Source organism: Sorghum bicolor, chromosome 1, assembly GCF_000003195.3.
Source record: "Sorghum bicolor cultivar BTx623 chromosome 1, Sorghum_bicolor_NCBIv3, whole genome shotgun sequence".
NCBI classification, from domain to species: domain Eukaryota; kingdom Viridiplantae; phylum Streptophyta; class Magnoliopsida; order Poales; family Poaceae; genus Sorghum; species Sorghum bicolor.
The window spans coordinates 3,726,520-3,748,404 of NC_012870.2; the positions used below are offsets into that span (position 1 = coordinate 3,726,520).

At 41.9% G+C, this 21,885-nt stretch overlaps 3 protein-coding genes across 4 annotated transcripts; all 3 read left to right on the forward strand.

Moving 5' to 3' along the window:
- LOC8061138 (50S ribosomal protein L4) lies at positions 1,293 to 4,919 on the forward strand. Of its 2 annotated transcripts, none has more exons than XM_002463664.2 (7): positions 1,293 to 1,559; positions 2,648 to 2,762; positions 3,058 to 3,206; positions 3,335 to 3,442; positions 3,550 to 3,669; positions 4,219 to 4,392; positions 4,499 to 4,919. In XM_002463664.2, exons 1-7 carry the CDS (start codon positions 1,443 to 1,445, stop codon positions 4,598 to 4,600), a joined length of 885 nt encoding a protein of 294 aa, XP_002463709.1. In that variant the 5' UTR covers positions 1,293 to 1,442; the 3' UTR covers positions 4,601 to 4,919. The 2 variants fall into 2 exon arrangements, with proteins under 2 accessions (XP_002463709.1, XP_021311696.1); XM_021456021.1 differs by lacking the exon at positions 1,293 to 1,559 and adding an exon at positions 1,612 to 1,877.
- On the forward strand, positions 6,631 to 10,589 carry LOC8061139 (hydroxyproline O-galactosyltransferase GALT6). The gene is made up of 7 exons (XM_002463665.2): positions 6,631 to 7,520; positions 7,753 to 7,976; positions 8,069 to 8,356; positions 8,431 to 8,559; positions 8,660 to 8,833; positions 9,795 to 9,902; positions 10,036 to 10,589. Exons 1-7 carry the CDS (start codon positions 6,737 to 6,739, stop codon positions 10,243 to 10,245), a joined length of 1,917 nt encoding a protein of 638 aa, XP_002463710.1. The 5' UTR covers positions 6,631 to 6,736; the 3' UTR covers positions 10,246 to 10,589.
- Positions 13,384 to 15,844, forward strand: LOC8061140 (probable prolyl 4-hydroxylase 7). The gene is made up of 7 exons (XM_002463666.2): positions 13,384 to 13,702; positions 13,811 to 13,868; positions 13,994 to 14,098; positions 14,696 to 14,753; positions 14,836 to 15,011; positions 15,115 to 15,175; positions 15,319 to 15,844. The coding sequence occupies exons 1-7, from the start codon at positions 13,575 to 13,577 to the stop codon at positions 15,624 to 15,626; spliced, it is 894 nt and encodes a 297-aa protein (XP_002463711.1). The 5' UTR covers positions 13,384 to 13,574; the 3' UTR covers positions 15,627 to 15,844.

Genomic DNA, 21,885 nt, shown 5'->3' on the forward strand with positions numbered 1-21,885 from the left:
TCGAAGGAATTTTAGTCTCTCTATAATAATCTAACAAATTTGAATCGAAAACCAAAATAAGGGTGTTTTATAAAATCCTCATTCAAATATTATATTAAGTTCATATAAACCGAAAAATAAATAAATAACTTAACTAAAACATTATAACAGATTCAAGATCTAACCATAAAAATTATTCAAAAAATGCAACATCCGTAAATCATACTTACACCAAGCTCATCATGTATTCAATACTCCCTCCATATCGAATTAGCTGGCGTTTAAGACATGATTGTGCTTACCAAGGAGTGATTAATTAGAGGTATTTTCCTTTGTGTACCCCTATTAAATAGGACTACAGTTGCATCTCATATGAAAAAGCTTGTTAGCTCAGACGGTTGGTGCCTCCAGTTGAAGGCAAACTCGTCCCATTTTTACTCTCTAGTGTAGAACGTCTGGTAATTTGAAAATAGGTGTAAGCTCCAAAACGTCAAGTAATATGATATGGAGGGAGTACATGTTAATCCGTCAATGACAAAGAATATTCTAATTGGTTTCTATATTCAGCATTAAAAGTTTGAACTCTTACCTATAAGAAAGAATATATAGGAAATTTCTTTTTATACGAATGTTTAGTTACTCTCATCTTCAATAAACCATATTGTGTATATATGTTCGTACCTCTTTATCGGTTTTAGTATGTTTATATACTCATATTAAGATACTCTAGATCTTATACGCGAAATTTTTTTGAAGTAATTCATTTTTAAATATATTACTAAAATGTCACTGCTATATTATATACAATAAGTATAACCACATACTCTATGTATACTACATACTTAACATACATATCATCCGAGATGGTCTAGTATGATCATATACTTCGTCTATATATATTTTCGTCTGGTCATATACACCTTAAAACTATAGATGATATGAGAGTAACTACATGCACGTGTAGAAAAAACACGTCATATATATATATATATATACGGTAGCGCTATTCTACACTCTAGGTGTAGAATAACCGCAAGTCAAAACTGAGCAGAAAAAATACTGAGCAGTACTAAACAACGTTGAGTATCATTCAGCGCTACACCAGAACCATGAAATACTGAACAATACTGAAACGCGAATACTGAACAATACTAAATTTTTTTAGTATAATAGTTTGATGCAGAATAGTATTCTACACCTAAGATGCAGACATACGAAGGCTGTACACAGCTGAGCGGGCCGGCATAGACCGACTATCGGCCCACCATCTCGAACGCTACATGTGGTGCCGCGAGCATGCCGTGGTCCGTGGGCTTGCGCGCGTGCTATTGCTGAAAGGCAAAGGCCCCAAGCGAACAGGCAAACGAGAGGAAGCGCCGCCGCGGATCGGTGTCCGTCGTGCCTCCGCGTTCTATTCCGCCGGCGCAACTCCAGCCGCCGCGTGCCTCTTCTCTCCCCACCCGATGCGGGCCCTCGCGCGCGCCGCGTCGCTGCTCCGCCGCGCCGCGGGGTCCGCGCCCACTACGGTGGCGCTGCACCACAACCACCTGCCGCGTGGCGTGGGCCCGTGCCTCGCGAAGGTCTGGACCCCCTCTTTTCCTCCCTCCCCCCTGACCTCGGTGCGGCCGTGCGCCGTCGTCTGGCTTTCCGCGGTGGTGCTTCCAGTCTGCCTGTTAGAACATCTTGTAGGTCCCTTGTAGGATGGGATATGGCCATATGGGTCTGCTTCAGGCTAGACCGCTAGAGCTGTGGTTTAGGTGCAAGATTGCTCTGGCCACTTGCCTGAATCCAGTTTGAAATCTAGTGATTTAGCAAACATCAGATGCTTTCACGCGACTGCAATTATGTTTATGCTAGTTGGAGTATTTTTACAAGGATTGCTTTTGCTTCATTCCAAGGTTCGTGAGGGGAAGCGCAAAATAAAGTCCCTTTTCAGCAATTACTGTCAGTATCATTGAAGAGGTTTCAATCTTCAGCGCCGATCCACTTTATCATATATAGGTGTCAATTTTGTGTCTGCGGCCTTGCGTGAGAAACATCTAGCTGCCATTTCGTTACATTAGTTGTGGTTGTAGGTGGCCGTCCAATTGCCTGTTCTATTCATTATGCTGCATTCAGTTACTGTTCAACAACAGTATACAATGTTTAGGCCTTTGCTGACAAGGGATTTAAAATCTGGATTTGTTATCAAATTTTACATCTGAATAGATCTTGGATTAGTGGACTACATGTGATGACAGATGCTCTGTCTGCCCCCTCAAACTTGCTCTGCTCATTGTCTTTCTGTTCCTGTTCTTGCTTTTGCTTTGCTTCACTCAAACTGTGTTTTACTTGGTTCCTGTTAACGGAAATGGGGACAGCCTTGCTTTGAAAACATGTGCCGTGAAAGCTACAGCTATTCCAACCTCCAATCTTCTGTAGCATTTTTTTTTTCATTAACTTATCTGGTAGGAAATCATCAATCATATTTGTCCTGTTAGCACTTTGGGGTATCAAGATTTCAACATAGAAGTTTTCTCATCTTTTTGCCAAGATCTAGCTTATCACATCCAATCATCTGTTAAGAAGTCTATTTCCTTTCTCTCTGTTTGAAAATGTGTTTCTAGTATATTTGATTGCGCGTGAGTTCTGCATTGACTTTTGTTTTAAATACTCGTTCCATTTCCAGAATCCAGGTTTCTTTTTCAATGGGTATTCTACTCTTTTGGCTCCACCAAGTGAAGTGCTGATTCCACCAGAACTTCTTTCTAGCAGGACTGTGTGGACACCAGATCGGGAGCTTGGTAAGTTCTCCCCCTATTGACTAGTTTCGAATCACCATTTTAGTGGCATCTCTCTCAGTACTACTCTTCTCAATTTTCTTTTAACGACAAATGATCTATCATATGACTTACCATCTTATCTTTCGTCAGGTAAAAGCTTTGCTTACTGTTTGTTACCTAATTGGACCAAAATTTGACTTGAATGAAACTTCACTCCACTTCTGCTGTGTTGCAGTTATTTATGAATAATGCTGATTTTCTTTTGAATTAATAATATGCTGAATTTTGATTCCTCTGAATTGTTATAATATTGCAGGGCAGTACGAAGACCTGGTAGCTAGGGTCACTAACTTTCATAATGAGGACAAGGGTTTCATGGTTTTGGATGGTGATGTTTTTGATGTTCCAATTAGGAAGGATATTGTTCACCGGGTAGTAAGGTGGCAGCTTGCTAAAAGACAGCAGGTGCACCAATAGGATCACTCATTATATTTTTACTTGGCCTTCATTTATGAAATTCTTGGACCATCTTTACAAAATGACAGTTCTGTCTTCTGTATTCTAATAACTTAGGCCCTTCTTTGTCTTTACAGGGGACACACTCAACTAAAACTATCAGTGAAGTGAGTGGCACTGGAAGAAAGCCTTACAAGCAAAAAGGAACTGGAAGAGCACGGCACGGCACACTGCGTGGTCCCCAGGTTTGTTATTATAACTGAATGAATAATGATACATATATTCATATTGAGATTGCTTGGAACATACTATCCAGTTTGGAGTTCAGTCAACTAAATGATGAACATAACAGTTCCGCGGTGGTGCAACCATGCATGGGCCTAAACCACGAAGCCATGCAATCAAGCTGCAGAAGAAAGTACGGCGTCTGGGGCTTAAGATTGCCTTGTCTGCTCGAACTGCAGAGGGGAAGGTATTTGCTATCTCCTAAATAAATTAATATATATGTGCTTTGATGTGCTCACTTTTGGTTAATAACTATTATTATATCTACAAAATTATTATTGACAAATGAATTGCTATACTTAATCATAGTTTAATAGTGTGCTCTATGAAGAAACATGCTACTATTTTTTAATACTACACGGCTTTGTTGCAATTTTTCACAAAATGACATATTTGTAAATGTTATAATTGAACTCCTTTTAATATCTTGACTTTCTAGATCCTCTTTAGTCTTTAGGATGAGAGGATAAGTTGCTAACCACATGTTTAGTTGAATTGTTATTGACTACCAAATATAAGTAAAATCTGACATTGTTTCCTTGCTTTCCTTAAAGTTAACTGTTAAAAACCATATGGGCATATGAGAATGTGTTTGTTTTATCAATGTTCTCCGACGTGGTTATAAAATTTTAGTGTGCGCATATTCAATGTCTCTTGAACTTTTCTGTCCTGCAGGAAAAATCCTTATGAATTTCATTGTTTGCTTTAAAATTTACGGGTCCATGTTTTTGTATAGCTCTTGGTCTTTGAGGACTTGGAAGTCCCTAGCCACAAGACAAAAAACATTGTGCAATACATTAGACAGATGGATGATACCAAGAAGGTTCTGTTGGTGGATGGAGGTGACATTGATAAGAAGCTAAAGCTGGCTACTCAAAACCTTCACTATGTTAATGTACTTCCTTCCATTGTAAGTTATATGATTTCAGTACTTGAGGTTTGAGTAATCAAACTAAGTGTTCTTTCCTTGAATACCTTTTCTGGTTAAAAGACCATTCTGCTTTCATGGAACGCAGGGGCTCAATGTCTACAGTATCCTCCAGCATGACACCCTTGTAATGACTCGGGCCGCTATCAACAGAATCGTTGAGCGGATGCATACTCCCATCAACCGGTAGCAAGGAGGGTTCTGGGTCAGACCACTGTTTCTTACAACCAGCAACTGTGCTTTCGTCCCCTGATGAAGCTCGAAGATTTCCAGCTGTCGTGGTGCTAACTCGGAGCTGCAACATGAACTGTTTATTTTCTGTCAGACTGAAGGTACCGAGGTAGGAGGAAATGTTGGAGCCCTTCCGTGGCTCCTTGCTCGGACTATGGTGCCCTAGTTTTGTAATTCAAGAATAAAGACACGTAGCTCATCATTATCATTGTCTTATGGACGCACAAGATGCATGCAAAAATGAATTTGCTCTACTGCATTCATTGCCTTTCCGTGCTTTTAATCTGTGTCAACTTTCTTATATCCCAATAAAAATTGTTGCCCGGACATCAAGTACTTGAACAGATGGCCGGCAAGAGTAGCTTGCTTAAACACAAGTACTACCAAGAAATTGTCTGTAACTTTGCCAATTATAGACGTGGGAATGTTGATGGACTGGGGAGCAACGTTGCTGAGCAATCTTTTATCGTGCTACAGATTGCTCACGAGAGGCTCCTATACTGTCTGATCTGCATCTTTAGTCCCATTGGGATTCGCTATTTGATCCCAAGCTGGGCTCCTTTGCACATTGGTTGGTGGTTGCTGAATAATGGCCCAATTCAAAGAGCCAGCATGCATTGCAACCACGGATAGTAAAATAAGAGATGTTTTACCAAACATTTTTCTAACAAGTTGGTAAAATAAGGAGACGTTTTACTAAATATTTTCTTTTTTTGTAACAAGTGAAGGCAAAGCTACTCTAACAAGAAATCAAAACCGGAGCCATTTTAGCTGAAGCGAGAGCTCTACTAAAAGAGCCATTTGTCGCGTGACGTGATGGAGTGATTTTGCTACGCCACGTGGCTTTGACGTTATTTTTGAAATATGATTTGAAAAGAGGTTTAAAAGAAATCGCCGGACGGACTGACTATGCGCCCACGCGGAACGCGGGGAGCAGGGCCGTCGCGTCCCCTATTCATTTGGAGACCCAGCCAAGGCGACCCAATCCATCTCACGCCGCAGCCGCAACCGCAACCGCAAACGTGACAACGTCCGGGCCGGTGGCGCCGCGTCCCGGCGTGCGGTCTCCCTCGCTGTCGCTGGCTTCATCACGTCGGTGGCGCGTGGACCATAGCGTGTGTGCGCGGTTCCGTCGCTCGTCGTCCCCTGTTTTCCCTTCCCGGCGTCCTCCAAACTTGCCATCTGCGTCTGCCGATGTCTCCTCTCACTTCCACTTCCACCCCTGCGCTCCTGCCGTGCCCCCGACCACAGGTAACATACGCATCTCAAAAAGAACACAACAGTGTTTCAGGTTCCAAGTTAGAGAGTTTTTTTTTTTTGACAACCCAGTTATTAGAGAAGTTGAGCCGTTAGAGCAAGTATTATGGTAGGCTGTAAGCTGGCTAAATGCTAATGTGAAGGAGAGAAGGAAGGAGAGAGAGGAGGAGCAGACTGTAAGAGCAAGTATTATAGTGGGCTGTAAGCTGGCTAAATGCTGAGTTGGAGGAGAGAAGAGAGGAGAAGCGGCCTGTAAGCTTACAGCCAGCCTAGGCACAGGAACCAAGAAACTTTGTGAGAGAGACAAGTGGGCCATGTATTAATAGTGAATAACTAACTATTGTATGGGTGGGCTGAGAGAAGGCTGCAAAAAACCTTACAGCCAATAAGTAGATTGTATTATTAAACTTGCTCTAAGCTTACAGTCACCTTAGACACAATAACCAAGAAACTTTACGAGAGAGATAAGTGGGCCATATATTAATAGTGAATAGCTAACTATTGTATAAGTGGGCTGAGAGAAGGCTGTAAGGCAGTCAGCAAGTGGGCCTGTATTATTAAACTTGCTCTCTAACTCAGCTTCTCGCCGGGATCACGAACGCTGCGTGCGTTCCTGCCTGCCCCACCCACCCCCACACGGTGCCAGTGCCACCGCAACGGTCTGGTCTTTAAACACCCAGACGCCACATCAGTCTTCCTTCCAGTTCCACGACACCTCCCCGAAAAAGTCGTGCCCGCGCACGCGCACGCCTTCCCAAACGGCTACTTGACCGACTCTCCCCTCCCCCATTCCCTCGCCCTGCTGTCCTCCCCGTTCGCGAACGTACCGCGCCGCGCCATGCCGCCCAAGCGCGCGTGCCGCCTGGCGCTGCTGGCCGCGGCGGCGGCGTACCTCCTCTTCCTCCTCCTCTTCGAGCTGCCCTCCTTCGCCGTCTCCACCGCGTCGCCCCGCCACATCCACGCCGCCACGCACCGCGCCCGCCGCCGCGAGCTCCTCCGCGCCTCCTCCGCGCCGCTGCACACGTCGTCCCCGCTCCGTCCCGTCAGGACTGCCCCGCTCGCCGTCTCCTCCGTCCGCGTCCACCACGGCGCCACCAACTCCTCCTCTGCCGCTGCCGCGTCATCCATCGACGCCTCGGCCTCCGCCGCATTCGCCGCCGCGGCGCCCCACCTCGCGCGCCTCCTCTCCGCTCCCGCATCCCCGTCCTCCTCCTCGTCCCCTTCGCCGTCCCCGTCCGCTGCCACCTCGGCCTCCTGCCCCGCGACGGTCTCGGTGTCGAGGGACCGGCTCGCGAGCGGCGGGGGAGTCGCGGTGGACCTGCCGTGCGGGATGGCGGTGGGGTCGCGCCTCACGGTGGTGGCGCGGCCGCGGGCCGCGCGGGCGGAGGTCGCGGGAGCGAGGGACGGGGCCGCACCGCTCATGGTGTCGCAGTTCATGCTCGAGCTCCTGGGCACCAAGGCGGTGCAGGGGGAGGAGCCGCCAAGGATACTGCACTTCAACCCCAGGATCCGCGGGGACTTCAGTGGCCGCCCCGTCATCGAGCTCAACACTTGCTACCGGATGCAGTGGGCGCAGCCGCAGCGCTGCGAGGGGTGGGCGTCACGGCAGGACGACGATACTGGTGAGCTCCTCCGTTGCTAAGCTTTTTTTTTTTTCTCGGCAATGCCTCGTTTTGGGTACTATCGTGTCGTATTGTAGGAAATTACCTTTCGTCTGAACCTGGTATAGTAGCTGTTTCCAGTATTCGCCCAAAAGATACAAGGATTCCTTTGTCTTCAAGAATGTAGTACCTTTGGAAGTCAGCATGGTAAATTGTCTTCAAAGTAATTGAAGTTATATTATTTACTTTTCAGTTGACGGGGAATTGAAGTGTAACAAATGGATTCGTGATGATAACAACGAGACACAAGAATCACGGATGAAAGGGTGGCTGAACCGTTTGATTGGTAGGTCGAATGTCAACTGGCCATACCCATTTGCAGAGGGCAAGCAATTTGTTTTAATCATAACAGCTGGTTCGGAGGGCTACCATGTCAATGTTGATGGCCGGCATGTTACATCGTTCCCTTACCGCACCGTGAGTTTGCTATGGAACTCTGTAAGGATTATTCTCAGCGATATCTCAAGATTTAATTTTCTAATAATGTTGCTCAATATTTGGCTTGACAGGGCTACAATCTCGAGGATGCAACACGGTTGTCTTTGAAAGGAGACATTGATGTCGAGTCCATTTTGGCTGGTTCTTTGCCCACTTCACCTCCTACTTCTGCAACAAAAAGTTATCTTGAGATGTCTGAACAGTGGAAGGCCTCACCCTTGCCAACTGAACCTGCTGAGCTTTTTATTGGCATCCTGTCATCTGCTAACCATTTTGCTGAGCGTATGGCTGTTCGAAAGTCATGGTTGATGTCTACCAGGAGATCATCTGATGTTGTTGCTCGCTTCTTTGTTGCTCTGGTAGGTTTCTACAGCTGAATTATTAGTTCGATGGCAATTTTCTGTTCAAATCTAATAAAGAAAACGCTTCACAGAATGGAAGAAACGAGGTCAATGAAGAGTTGAAGAAGGAGGCAGATTACTTTGGGGATATTGTTATAGTTCCATTCATGGACAGCTATGACCTTGTTGTTCTAAAAACTATCGCGATTGTTGAGTATGGGGTGCGTAATTTGGATTTGTTTGAATGGATTTATTTTTGTTCCTCTATTATGCATTAGTATGGTTTGCATAATTCATCATGACATTGCAACTATTTTTCAGGTGAGGGTTATTCCTGCAAAGCACATAATGAAATGTGACGATGATACATTTGTCAGAATTGAATCTGTATTGGATCAAGTAAACAAGGTCCAAAGTGGAAAGAGCATTTATGTGGGAAATATAAACTACTACCACAGACCCTTAAGATCTGGGAAATGGTCTGTCACATATGAGGTAAGACTCTATTTTTCTGTACAGTTAAAGAGCTGTCGCATGTGCATTATGCCGCTCCTTAAAAAGGCTAAAAGAAACCCTTTCAGATGACCATCCCTTAATGGCTTAATGCTAGGTTACAGAATTAGCATAAATTCAGTATGTTAGTTGTTAGGTCATCAGGTATGAGCCCTTTTCGGTCTCATGAATGTGATTTACCCTTTTCAAATATGATGTGATAAGGAACTGAAAGCAGCACCTTTTGGCATTGCTATTTCGGACAGAATGGCGACCCTTTTGGCCCTGTTTGGTTACTTGTGTTAAATTTTACTTCCTATCACATCGAATGTTTGAACACATGCATGGAGTACTAAATATAGACTATTTACGAAACTAAAAATATAGGGTGAGAGTAATTTACGAGACGTTTTTTAGCCTAATTAGCCCATGATTAGCACTAATTTCTAAAGTACTAAAATTGCTGATGACGGATTAACTAGGCTTAATAAATTCATCTCGCAAAGTACTAACGGAATCTGTAATTTATTTTTTTATTAGTATTCGAATACCCCATGAACCACTCCATATAACATTCGATGTGACACCTATTAAACTTTAGTCCCTACAACCAAACACGCCAAATTTACTGATTTAGCTACTTTCTAAAGTAGATTTGATAAAAAAATACTAGAGTACTCCAACGGACTCTGTAAAACCAAGAGCCTAGATGGCTAGTGAGCCCTATCTAGAAGTAGGGAGCGAATAAGGTTGAATGGAGAGCTATTAAATTTGGGAAGTCATTTAGAGAGTCTATTGGAGACATTTTTTGTTTTAATATTAACCAAGTTTACCTTTAGAAAACGATTTGGCTAATCTCTTGGAGATGCTCTTATGTTCTTTTCGTCTTACAGTTTTGGTGGTTAGAGGTTCAATACCACATTTATGGTACACAAATTTGATCTTGTTTTTCTGTTCCTAACAGGAATGGCCAGAGGAAGTGTATCCTCCTTATGCTAATGGGCCTGGCTATATTATTTCATCCGATATTGCTCAATATATTTTATCCGAGTTTGATAATAAGACATTAAGAGTAAGTACAGCAGTTATACCCTTTCTCTATCTCTAGTCATTGGATACAGCAAAAGTGGGTTTCTTTCGTTTTTTTTTTTGAATAATGGAGTCTGAATGTGTAATTGCTAATGGCTACGTTTTTCATGATGCAGCTATTCAAGATGGAAGATGTTAGTATGGGCATGTGGGTTGAGAAGTTCAATACTACTCGTTCGCCTGTAGAGTATTTGCATGATCTCAGGTTCTACCAGCCTGGTTGCTTTGATGGTTATTTCACCGCACACTACCAATCCCCACAACACATGATTTGTTTGTGGAGAAAGTTGCAAGCTGGGAGCACTCAATGCTGCAACGTAAGATGACAATGGACAGCACAGTGATTAGTATAATGGAGAACAGATGCTGGGAGATGACAATGCAGCTATTCAATGCTGTGAGCACACATGATTAGTAAAATCGAGATACAGCACGAGGATGAGTTTGAGGCTTGTACTCTCTGGACCTTGTTACCATTCGTTCATTCTTTTGGTCAGTAGTTGATTCAGCTGCTGATGCTAACACTGGAGATCCATGTTTGTAGACTGTCTCCGTACATGTCAAATTTATTTGACCTAGCTAGGGTAGGAGCCTGATGGTTTATATGTATGTCATATTCTGAACTTTCTCTAATCGCATATATATTCTGTATCGTCTTTGTTCGTTGACAGCTTGATAACTACTGGCTTTCAACTGATTTTTTTTTTTTAACGTGGGGACACCCTATTTGCATTCCAGCAAACGGAAATACATGAGTTCAGATAGAGCAGAAAAGATGCAGGTTTAGACTAATGCCGGTAGAGCTAATAGTTACTCCCTTCGTTCTAAATTGTAAAATGTTTTAATGTTTTTGCCATGCATTTAGGCATAATGTATATATCAAAGTACATAACAAAAACTATATATATAGAAAAACCAAAATATTTTATAATTTAATGGAGGGCGTAGTTGAGTTGGGGCAAAGCGAATGCATGGGCTTGCAAACCTTCCTTTCACTTGACTTGGGCCAAGTCAAGTGAAAGGGCCAACCAGACTAGAGACTACAAGGGTGAAGGAGGGCGCACATCAGAGAGGATTGAACAGAACTAGAAACGCCAATGCATCTTGTACCTCTTAATCTTGTTCGAGAACCCCCATTATTGTTCTTGCTTCCTATCCCTAATTCCTCTCAATCCCTCCCCGATCCCTTACCAATTACCTTGAGTTTGTATCCTAAACCATCAAGAACTGTTGGTAACTATTTAACAGAGTTTTTCTCTCACAATAAATCAATGAACAGTATTTTCAATAATGACTTATTAGCCAAACGAACAGGGCGAGTCTGATGCGCACTATACCGGACTAGATAGAGGGGGAGGGGGGTTGTAACTCATTTTGGGTGTCGTCAGCCTTCATCCTTTGATTTGACTTCTGAAACATAGGTTTTTAGACGTGACGAAACGTTTCACTCTCATCCTAATCCCCCTGCCTCCAGCAAAAAACTAAGGCCCATGAAGAAACTAGTATGATGACTACTAGCTAACTAGCCCACGAAGCATAACATAGCAGTATACTCTTTTCTTTAAGGAAAAAGTCTATGTTAGGTCCTTCAACTTTCACAAAAGTCTATCTAAGGAAAAACCATGCACATTGCATACTTGACCTGGTTTTGAAAGCGGTTTTACCTTTTTCTTTTTATTTATTTTGGCTGAATTTTTTGAAAAAAATCACAGTAAATCACATAAAAATTATAAAATAGAAAACTCAATTTTGTTGGACTTTAGATCAGTAGATCTACACATTGAATATATAATATAGTATGTTCTAGTACAATTTTTTTGATGCATCTTTAGATCTATGTTTTTTTAATTAATTAGACTAATTATAGATACACTTTCTATGGTCTAATTGTGATGAAATTTATATGGTGAGCTAATTATTATATGTTTGAGTTATAGTAAAAAATTTATACTCATTGAATCACGTATTACTTAGTTATAGATTTATTTAGGTTTATGCTTGTTAAATTATAATAAATATATAACTAAGTTATACATGATCTAATGAGTATGAAATTTTACCATAGTTTAAACATATAATAATTAGTCTAACATAAAAAATTCACCACAATTGCACCATACAAACTATAGCTATGAATTATTCTAATTAATTATACAAAAACACAGATCTAAAGCTACAATAAAAATTTTATACTAAAGCATACTATATTATATGTTCACTATGTAGATCTACTTATCTGGAGTCCAACACAATTAGAATTACTATTTTATAAATTTTATGTGATTTACTCTAATTTTACAAATATTCAGCCAAAATAAATAAAAATAAAAAAAACAAAACTGCCTTCAAAACCGCTCATAACAATGTCAGGAACGTAATATGCATGGTTTTAAAAATTGAGGGATGTATTTTACCCGGTTTTGAAGTTCAGGAATGAAAAACAGACTTTTACGAAAGTTGAGGGACCTAAAGTGGACTTCTTCCTTTCTTTAAAAACAAGCTAGCATAGCAGCCCAATAAGTAAATCGTACATTGAATCCACTAGGTGCAATTCCTCGCTGGCTTGTGGCTGCCATAGTTCGAGGCGTTATTAGAGCACTCACAATGCAAGACTCTATCACAGAGTCCAAGACACTTAATTACATATTATTTATGATATTTTGCTGATGTGACAGCATATTTATTGAAGAAAGAGGTAGAAAAAATAAGACTCCAAGTCTTATTTAGACTCCAAGTCCACATTGTTCGAGGTAATAAATAACTTTAGACTCTATGATAGAGTCTGCATTGTGAGTGCCCTTATTATTTGTGAGATATGTGTCATCGTCATGTAGGAAGTTAAAAATACATTTTGACAAACATGAATGAGAAGTAGATGAGAACGAGGGCTTGACCAACCTGACTCCCGTCCTCAAATAGTATTTAGTTACATGTCATTGTCATTTAGGAAGCTAAAATACATTTTTGACAGACATAAATGAGAATATAGGACAATAATGATACAATTAGACATTTTTAAAGTATCAAAAACTTAGATGAGAAGGAACAAAAAAAAATTAGAACAAGGGACAAAAAAATTAAAAATGCTTGGTGCTAATATCTAGCACCGTATAAGTTAACCGCAACATATACACTTTTTTTTTAAAAAAAAATACTTTTACATGCATGCTTGTTCTGTAATATAGTATATTATAGCATTTAAAAATTATCCTTAAATATAATGCATTCTAGAAGATAAAAACCAAGTTTATATTAATTTTTTTCTATTTATCAACCAATCATCATTAATAATGCTGATAATAGTATTTGATTAGGAAATAAAACAAATATATATTATATCCTCTCTTAATTTGTTTTAATACAGTTCCTAAAATGCACTGTACTGGGAGTATAACAGTAAGTACTATTATCGCCCACAGAAAACCATGTTCAATTCCCCTGGCGCCCGTCCGTTTCCGCTTCCTCCTCTCCCTGTCTCCGCTCCACTCCATTCCAGTGGGCGCCGCCGCCGACCGAATCCAGGTGACCGACCGCCTCTCCCTCCTGCAACTGACGCCGTGCCGCCCCCTTCTTTTTTATATCACTAAAGCACCAAGAATATAAGAGACCGGCACGATCGCCTCCGCAGCGCTCTTCCATTCGTCCCCAACTCCCTATGGCGCCGCCGGTCGCCCTGCTCCTTCTCGCCGCCATCGTGCTCGCGCGGGTCGTCACCCACGCCCACGGTGGCGGCGGCGGCTTCTATGATCCGGCGCGCGTCACCCAGCTCTCCTGGCGCCCCAGGTGAAACCGTGAAACGCCTTTGTGCCTGCCTGCCTCTACGGCTGCTGCGCTTTCACATTCTTCGCGTGGCTGTCATCGGTGACAGGCGTGTGCGCTGCGCTCTCGCAGGGCGTTCCTCTACAGCGGCTTCCTGTCGGACACCGAGTGCGACCACCTCATCAACCTGGTGGGTTGGGTTCCTCTTCCTCCCACTCATGGATTCGCGAATCGACGTTTCTGCAGCCGCCGCTGAGGCTTTTCGTGGTGGCGAGGATTACAGAGTCGTTTGCTTTTCCTTTCTGTTGGGTTCAGGCGAAAGGCAGCATGGAGAAGTCGATGGTGGCGGATAACGACTCCGGGAAAAGCCTCATGAGCCAAGTGCGCACCAGCTCCGGCGCCTTTTTGGCCAAGCACGAGGTAATCACTCTGCACCGTGCGATTCTTCCTCTTCTTGCTCGATCAAGGGAAATCCGACCGGTTGATTGTGTTAGTGCGTTCGCTCCATCTCTCTCCTCATCGCCATCGCACTGTGCACCTGCATTGGCACGGTAGAGACGAAGTGAGCAAGAAATGCTTCTTTGTACTGCAGAGCGATTAATTCACTATTGAACTGGATTAATTCACTATTGAACTGCTGGTTTAGCATGTGCTTGTTTAGTCCTTTTGCAAAAGACAGCTTATCTGCTGGCAGTGGTCTTTCCTTGAGATCAAGCCATAATGACTGAATACTAGTACTTCTGCTAACTGATGATAACTAAAACAGGCGAATTTGTACAGTGTCGACAAAATAAACCCCTTTCCTTGAAAAGATCAAAGTAGCTATTTATCTGACTGAAAAGATATTTGTGGCCTTCGTATGTTCATACATTTGCCTGGTGAAATATATGAAATGAACATATAAACACAGCGTATACAGCCAGAGCTGCATCTGGCAATTCATGCATGCCAAACAGCTTTGCATACCCTCTAACCCAAACACCTACTGATGTACTTCTTTCTGTTGACCCATCAAAGGATGAAATTGTCTCTGCAATTGAGAAACGCGTAGCTGCTTGGACATTTCTTCCGGAAGGTAATTTGCACTGGGTCATTTGCCTCATGCCCTCATGGAGCTAGATGGACATTCTCTGACTGTTGCTATGTTTCTCGTTCAGAAAACGCTGAATCAATGCAGGTTCTGCGCTATGAAATCGGTCAGAAGTATGATGCCCACTTTGATTATTTTCATGACAAAAATAACGTGAAGCATGGCGGTCAGCGATTTGCAACTGTCCTTATGTACTTGACAGATGTCAAGAAGGGTGGAGAAACTGTATTTCCAAATGCTGAGGTACACACTTCTGAGATTATTTTCTGTCTTTTGAAAATAGAGCTCTGAGATTACTTCAGTTATTTGTTTTTGCAATTAGAGTGACTTGGCATGTTGCTTTCAGGGAAGCCATTTACAGTACAAGGATGAAACTTGGTCAGAGTGTTCAAGATCTGGCCTGGCAGGTATCTTTCAGCCTCTTACATATTAAAAGTAATACTTTTCCGAGCTGATCTGCCTCTATCGGCATTGACGATTTACTTCAGTAGCCCCAAACAAAGTTTCCATTGTCCTATTCCCATGACAAGGCTGTGTTCTTCTCCTGCAGTGAAGCCAAAAAAAGGAGACGCGCTACTGTTCTTCGGTCTTCATCTCAATGCAACAACTGATACAAGTAGTCTTCATGGGAGCTGCCCAGTAATTGAGGGTGAGAAGTGGTCTGCAACGAAATGGATTCACGTCAGATCATTCGATAATCCTCCAAATGTAAGGATGGACGCGCCATGTTCCGATGACAATGAGCTCTGCCCTAAATGGGCTGCTATTGGGGAATGTTACAAGAACCCAACATACATGGTTGGCACCAAGGATACTAATGGATTTTGCCGCAAAAGTTGTGGGCTCTGTGATGCTTGAACTCCTCAACCAATCTGAATATGGTTTGGGGTGTTAAGCCACTCACTATAGGTTTTGACCCCATCATGTGTTTCACTCTGCTGAGTTGTAGATAACAGATGAACCAGGTCCCTGAGTAATACAGGAGTGATGTTTACTCCTTTCCATATGACCTGTAAATTTACCTGACAGCATCTTGAGATAATAAAAGTAAAAAATTTCTGTCAGGACGACGCAAACTCGTTCTGTGTTACTTGCCATACAGCCTGACGGAACATCAAGATATTCCTTCGGCAATGTCCTGCATAAGTTGGTGTGAACTATAAAGTCTTCAGAGTTCAGAGATCATGTCCCAGTCCATCCCGCCAAGGCCACACTGCAAAAACCTGTTTCTCAGAGTTTTCAGTTTCATGCCCGATAGGCAATAGCTCCAAGCTGGTTAAGGGGAAGTGCAAACTTTAATTTAGGTTATAAGCATGAATCAAGAGCCCGCATTCATTTGAAGCTTCTGATGCTGCGGAAAATTCAAGTAAAAATTAATGATGAAACAAGCAAAAAAAAAAAGTAGTACTTAACGAAGCTGAAATTCTGGTTTACCATCATCCTGTTCCAATGCATCAGGAAAGAACGGCTCCAGCTTTGCTTGCCGTCGAGGCCAACAAGCTCAAGGGATCTGCAAGACCGCAACGCCTAGCCGCAAGCAACGGCGTGGAGGCGCGGCGGCGAGGGCTTGTCAAGAACGCTCCACCGTAGCCTAGTATTGTACGGTTCCTGACTGGCCCAATCAGAGGGGATTGAACGACAGGACAACTGAACGCAGGGACCCAAATGGAAATATACAAAGTAACCTACTGCCGCTGGGTCCAAGGCAGCATGTTTCTCTAACTCTTTTTAAAACAAAACGAACAAAAGCTTTGCCGATTATCACTGCCTAATTTTTTGTCCGTTCGTATGATTGTTTTTTTCTTTTTTTTTCTATGTTTGTTTCCCATAAGTATAAAAAAAACAAAGAATAAAAGCAACAAAATAAAGATTTTCACCATAATTTTTAACATAATTTTAGCAAACCAAAAGATGGTTTTCTACTCTTTTTCTTTTTTCCTATGGTTTTTCTTTTTTATAATGATGTACATAGAGATGGCAATGGAGACCTGAGGACAATTCCGCTATCAAAGGATGGGAAGGGTGGGATTTAATATTTTAATCCCCACAGGATTGAAATAGAGAAAATTTAGTCCCTATCGCCTTCGCGAGCCGTTCCTCGTGAACTTGCCCCCGCAAACTTTCTCTTACTCTAAATTAGTGACTTGGCATGTTAAAATCCTACCAAAAACTCAACACATTGCCTAGATAGCAAATTAAACCCTAATATAGAGGTCTCTTGTAATATGAAATTTTGTCTGTTGAATTTATATTTATTTGACACCATGAATTTACATTTTTGCTCTACAAATGTTGCACTCATAGCGAGAATGGGTTCCCCACATGGATAAATTCTCAGCGTGGAGATGGAGATGGGAGAAAAAGCTTCTCCACGAGCATTGGTGGGGATAGGGACAAAGAATTGTTCTCCCAATAGAGACGGGGATGGGGAGACATCCGCAACAGAGAATTCCTTGTTGACATCTCTAAATGTATGCATGTACTAGTATAATTCCTGAAGAGAACCACCCAAGGGTGTATAAAAAGAGGTCTCTCGTCATAATCACCAGTGGATAGAGGATAGATATTTGACATACTAGCAATCGTCTCCTTTTCGATATTTAACTGAAATAACATGTAGGTAGTCTAAACAATAAAGCTATGATATATCTACGAGTAAGTATTTTTATGCTTTACATAGGAGAAAAAATCTATCAAGATAAAAAGAGCACTCGTATTCTCGTTTCCCATAAATATTCTATAACTTAATTTTCTTTATAGTAACGCATGGACATATTTGTTATAGTATATTATAAAAGAGAGAACATTCTTTGGCCTATCTTTTTAAAATTTTCTAAAGGGTCCTCGCATCCTCCATGTACCGTATATATGAGTTAGAATAACTAGCATCGGTGCAACAACGCGCATGTTTGCGATGGATGACTCTTCTCTCCCCTAGGCTCCAGCTGGGCCCATTGTTCACCAGAGCTCTCTCGCATAGGACCTCGTGCTCTTCTTTGGTCACACACCACAAGAAACTAGAACACTCAGGTTGTAGGTGGACCAAAGAATACAACAGATAACAACACGCTTTCTTGTTGAAATATGACAAGGTTTACAAGCGAACTAGCAATTTGGAAGAACTTGAAACCATCCTCGTTCGATATAGTGCCTATATAAATGTGTAGTGAAGTCCACAAATAAGATTACAAGTTTTAGTTTTGCATTACAATACATGATAAACCTAATATTACAATACCAGTTTAGAGTGACAGCGGATGTTTAGAAATACTAAGATGATTACAATACTAGTTCAATTCATTTGAACACATTATTGAAAGTTCAAACCATGCATTGCTTCAAACTTAACTACGACAAGGATACTTGTCAAAAAAAAAACTACGACAAGGATGTTCAGATCCTAGCCGAAAAGCCTTGAGCGAGTGGCCTCTTGAGCGGAGGGGCTTGACCCGTTTGACTAATGCCTTGGTCATCAAACAGTACTTATTGCCTTCGTAAGCATACTCGGGATACACGCGTTCCTACGTCATTAAGGACTTGTTTGGATATAGTCGTATTCGCATCAATCCACATATGTTGGGGTGGATTAGGGTGGAATTTAGTTCAAGTTCCACTCTAATCCACCTCAACACATGTGGATTGAGTTGAATCCAACAACATCCAAACAAGGCCTAAAGGAGCTAAAAATGCATTTTGATAGTCCTGAATGAGAATACGGGCAATTATGGTACAATTAGCAAGTTTAGTATAAAAACATTTTTAGAGTATCAAAGAACTATTAGAGGAGAACAGGGATAAATTTTAAAATGTGGTACAATTAGCAAGTCTTAGTACCTATAATATTAAAGAGTCAAAATTACTCCCTCTATCCACGAAAGAATCAATTCTTAAAATTTGTTGACTAACTTTATAGAAAAGAGTAACAACATCTATGACATAAAATATATATCTTATGAAAATATATTCTATGATAAATCTAATGGTACTAATTTGATATCATAAATCTTAATATTTTTTTAGAAATTTGGTTAAAATTTAAAAAATTTAACTTAGAACAATTCTAGGAAATGATTTTTTCATGGACGGAAAGAGTACTACATCTCTTTTTTTTTCAGCCGCCTCGCCCTAACTACTCAAATGGTAGAGAGTTTCTTACTATGTCTCTCACTTTTTTTTACTTTTCAAACTACACCCATGCCTTATGTGTCTGATGTGTGATGTGATCTAGACTATGAGTCATGACCCTATGTATATCTCATATGTAACTTGGACTCATGATCCACACTCATATATGAGTTAAAACAATTCGTGTCTAGCGATCGACGGAGTCTGATTACTAAATATATTAAGTTCTATATTGTAACACGTACACGAATGTGTTTATTAGTGTAAGAGTATCAAAAACTCGGCAAAGAATCCATTTGAGGTGACACCAGCCCCAATCCTTTGATTTGATTTCTGAAACCCATGTTTCTTGGGCGCTACAAAACGTTTCACTCCGATCCAACAGAGTGGTAGCCTAGGGAGACCTCGAGCCTTGAGTGGCCTCCCGGGCATGGGCTTGATCGGCCTGACTAAGCCTTAGTCATGAGGACATCCAAGATACTTCCATAATTATTTATGGGGAGCTAAAAATGCCTTAACGATGACATCCAAGATACGTTCATCATCATTTATGGGGAGCTAAAAATGCATTTTAGTATACAAAATTAGAATATGGGGGTAATTGTGGTACAATTAGCAAATTTAGTATAAAAATGCATTTTAAGACTATCGAAAACATACATATGAGTTAGAATAACTCTAACTCACGATCAGGGATCATGCCCCTATAGGTTTTGAGTTCCGTTATAATGCACAGGTACATCATCCTTTGATTTGACTTATGGATGTTTCTTTGACGCTATGAAAGGTTTCACTTGGATCCCAACACAGTGATAACTCGAGAAGCCCTCAAGCCCTGAGTGGCCTCAGGAGCAGGGTTTGACCGTCCTGGCTAATGCCTTAGTTGTAGTCATCATGTTTGGGGACCAAAGGTATCCATTTTCTGTTTGGTTTAGAGGGTTAGTTGTATCCTAGTTTTCTATTTGATTCCAAGACAAATGGATTTGGGTTGCTGACCCCTAACATAAGGGCCCCATGTGTCATCCTCATCATCTTTCTTCTTCTTGTGTGTCGACTTCAATCTCGATCCGCACTCGATGCAGCGATGCCGCCTAGCCCCCGATGCTGCCCCGCCCTCGATCTCCGCCTGCAGGAGCTTTAACGTCGTGCACACCGAGCAGCCATGCCTTCCACCGCCAGCAAGAGCACGACCTCCGCCCGCCACCACCCCTGGGACCGCCTCCTCGACCTCCTCCCGCGAGAGCACAACCTCTACTCCGCACAGAAGGCACTGCTCTCCCACGTAGTAGCTCTGCCGCCACCACATAGGAGCGCAAGACACGTAAGGAGCAAAGTGGATCGCCATTGAACCCACATATATACGTTATATTTCCTACTGGGGATGAACCCAACCCACCTGATCCTCAAACCAAATATTGCAAAATTAGGGTCCAACCGACCCGAACCCACATCACCCCTCCATCCAAACACATGGATATCCAAGATATGAGTTATCATCATTTAGACATAAAAAAGAATATGGGATAATTATGATACAATTAGAAATTTTACTATATTAAAAATGCAATTTAGAGTATCAAAAACTTATATAAGAACCAGGGACAAAAAAAATTATCATAATTTATAGGGAGCTAAATATGCATCTTGGTAGACATTAGTAAGAATATAGAATAATTGTGGTACAAATAGCTAATTTAGTATGAAAATGCAATTTTAGAGTATAAAAAACTTATATAATAATGAGGAACAAAGAAAAAATTAAAATGCTTTGTGCTAATTTCTAGCACGGTGTACAACATCTGCTATGTAAGCTGATTAGCTGTGCCATCCCTTTCCGGGAGGCAATTTTTTTTCTAGCACCGTGTACAACATCTGCTATGTACATGTGTTTATACATACATGCTTCTTCTCTACACATATACATAGCTGATTAGCTGTGCCATCCCTTTCCGGGAGGCAATTTTATACGGAACTGTAACATATTTAACTAAGTTTAACTAGCCGTATTTTAACAATACGGTACTAAAATCTACGACAGACGCACACTCCCCCGTCTGTGTCCGCTCCCCGCGCCTCGCGTCGCCGCCGCTCGCCCTGCTCCTTCTTGCCCCGCCATCGGCGCTCGCACGGGTTGTCTCCCACGCCCACGGCGGCGGGGGCTTCAGGCTTCTACGATCCGGCGCGCGTCACCCAGCTATCCTGACGCCACAGGTGAAACGCCTCTCTGCCTCTCCGGATGCGCTCGCGGCCTGCGGTTTCACAATCTTCCGTCTGGCAAACAGTGACAGGCGTGTGCGCACCAGCCTCGGCACCTTCTTGGCCAAGCACAAGGTAATGACTCTGCACCTTCCTGTGCATTAGTGATTGTGTTAGTGCGTTCGTCCCAATTCTTCTCCTCATTGCCATCACAATGTGCACCTGCATTGGCACGGTAGAGATAAAGTGAGCAAGAAATGTTTCTTTCTAGTAATAACCGGTGATTAATGCAACATTGAACTGTTGGTTTAACATGTCCTAGTTTAGTTCTTCTGAAAAAAGACAGTGGTCTTTCCTTGAGATGAAGCCATGATGACTGAATACTATCACTTCTGCAAACTGATGATAACTAAATCAGGTGAATTAGTATAGTGAACTCCTTTCCTTGAAAACATCGAAGTAGCTATATATCTGAATGAAAAGATATTTATGCCCTTCGTTTGTTCATACATTTTCCTGGCTATTCATGCATGCCAAACAGCTTTGCATACCCTATAACCCAAACAGTTACTGGTGTACATCTTTCTATTCAACCATCAAAGGATGAAGTTGGCTCTGCAATTGAGAAACGCGTAGCTACTTGGACACATTTCTTCCGGATGATAATTTGCATTGGGTCATTGTCTCATGCAGCTAGATGGACATTCTCTGACTGCCGCTATGTTTCTGCTTCAGAAAACGCTGAATCAATTCAGATTCTGCGCTATGAAATCGGTCAAAAGTATGATGCCCACTT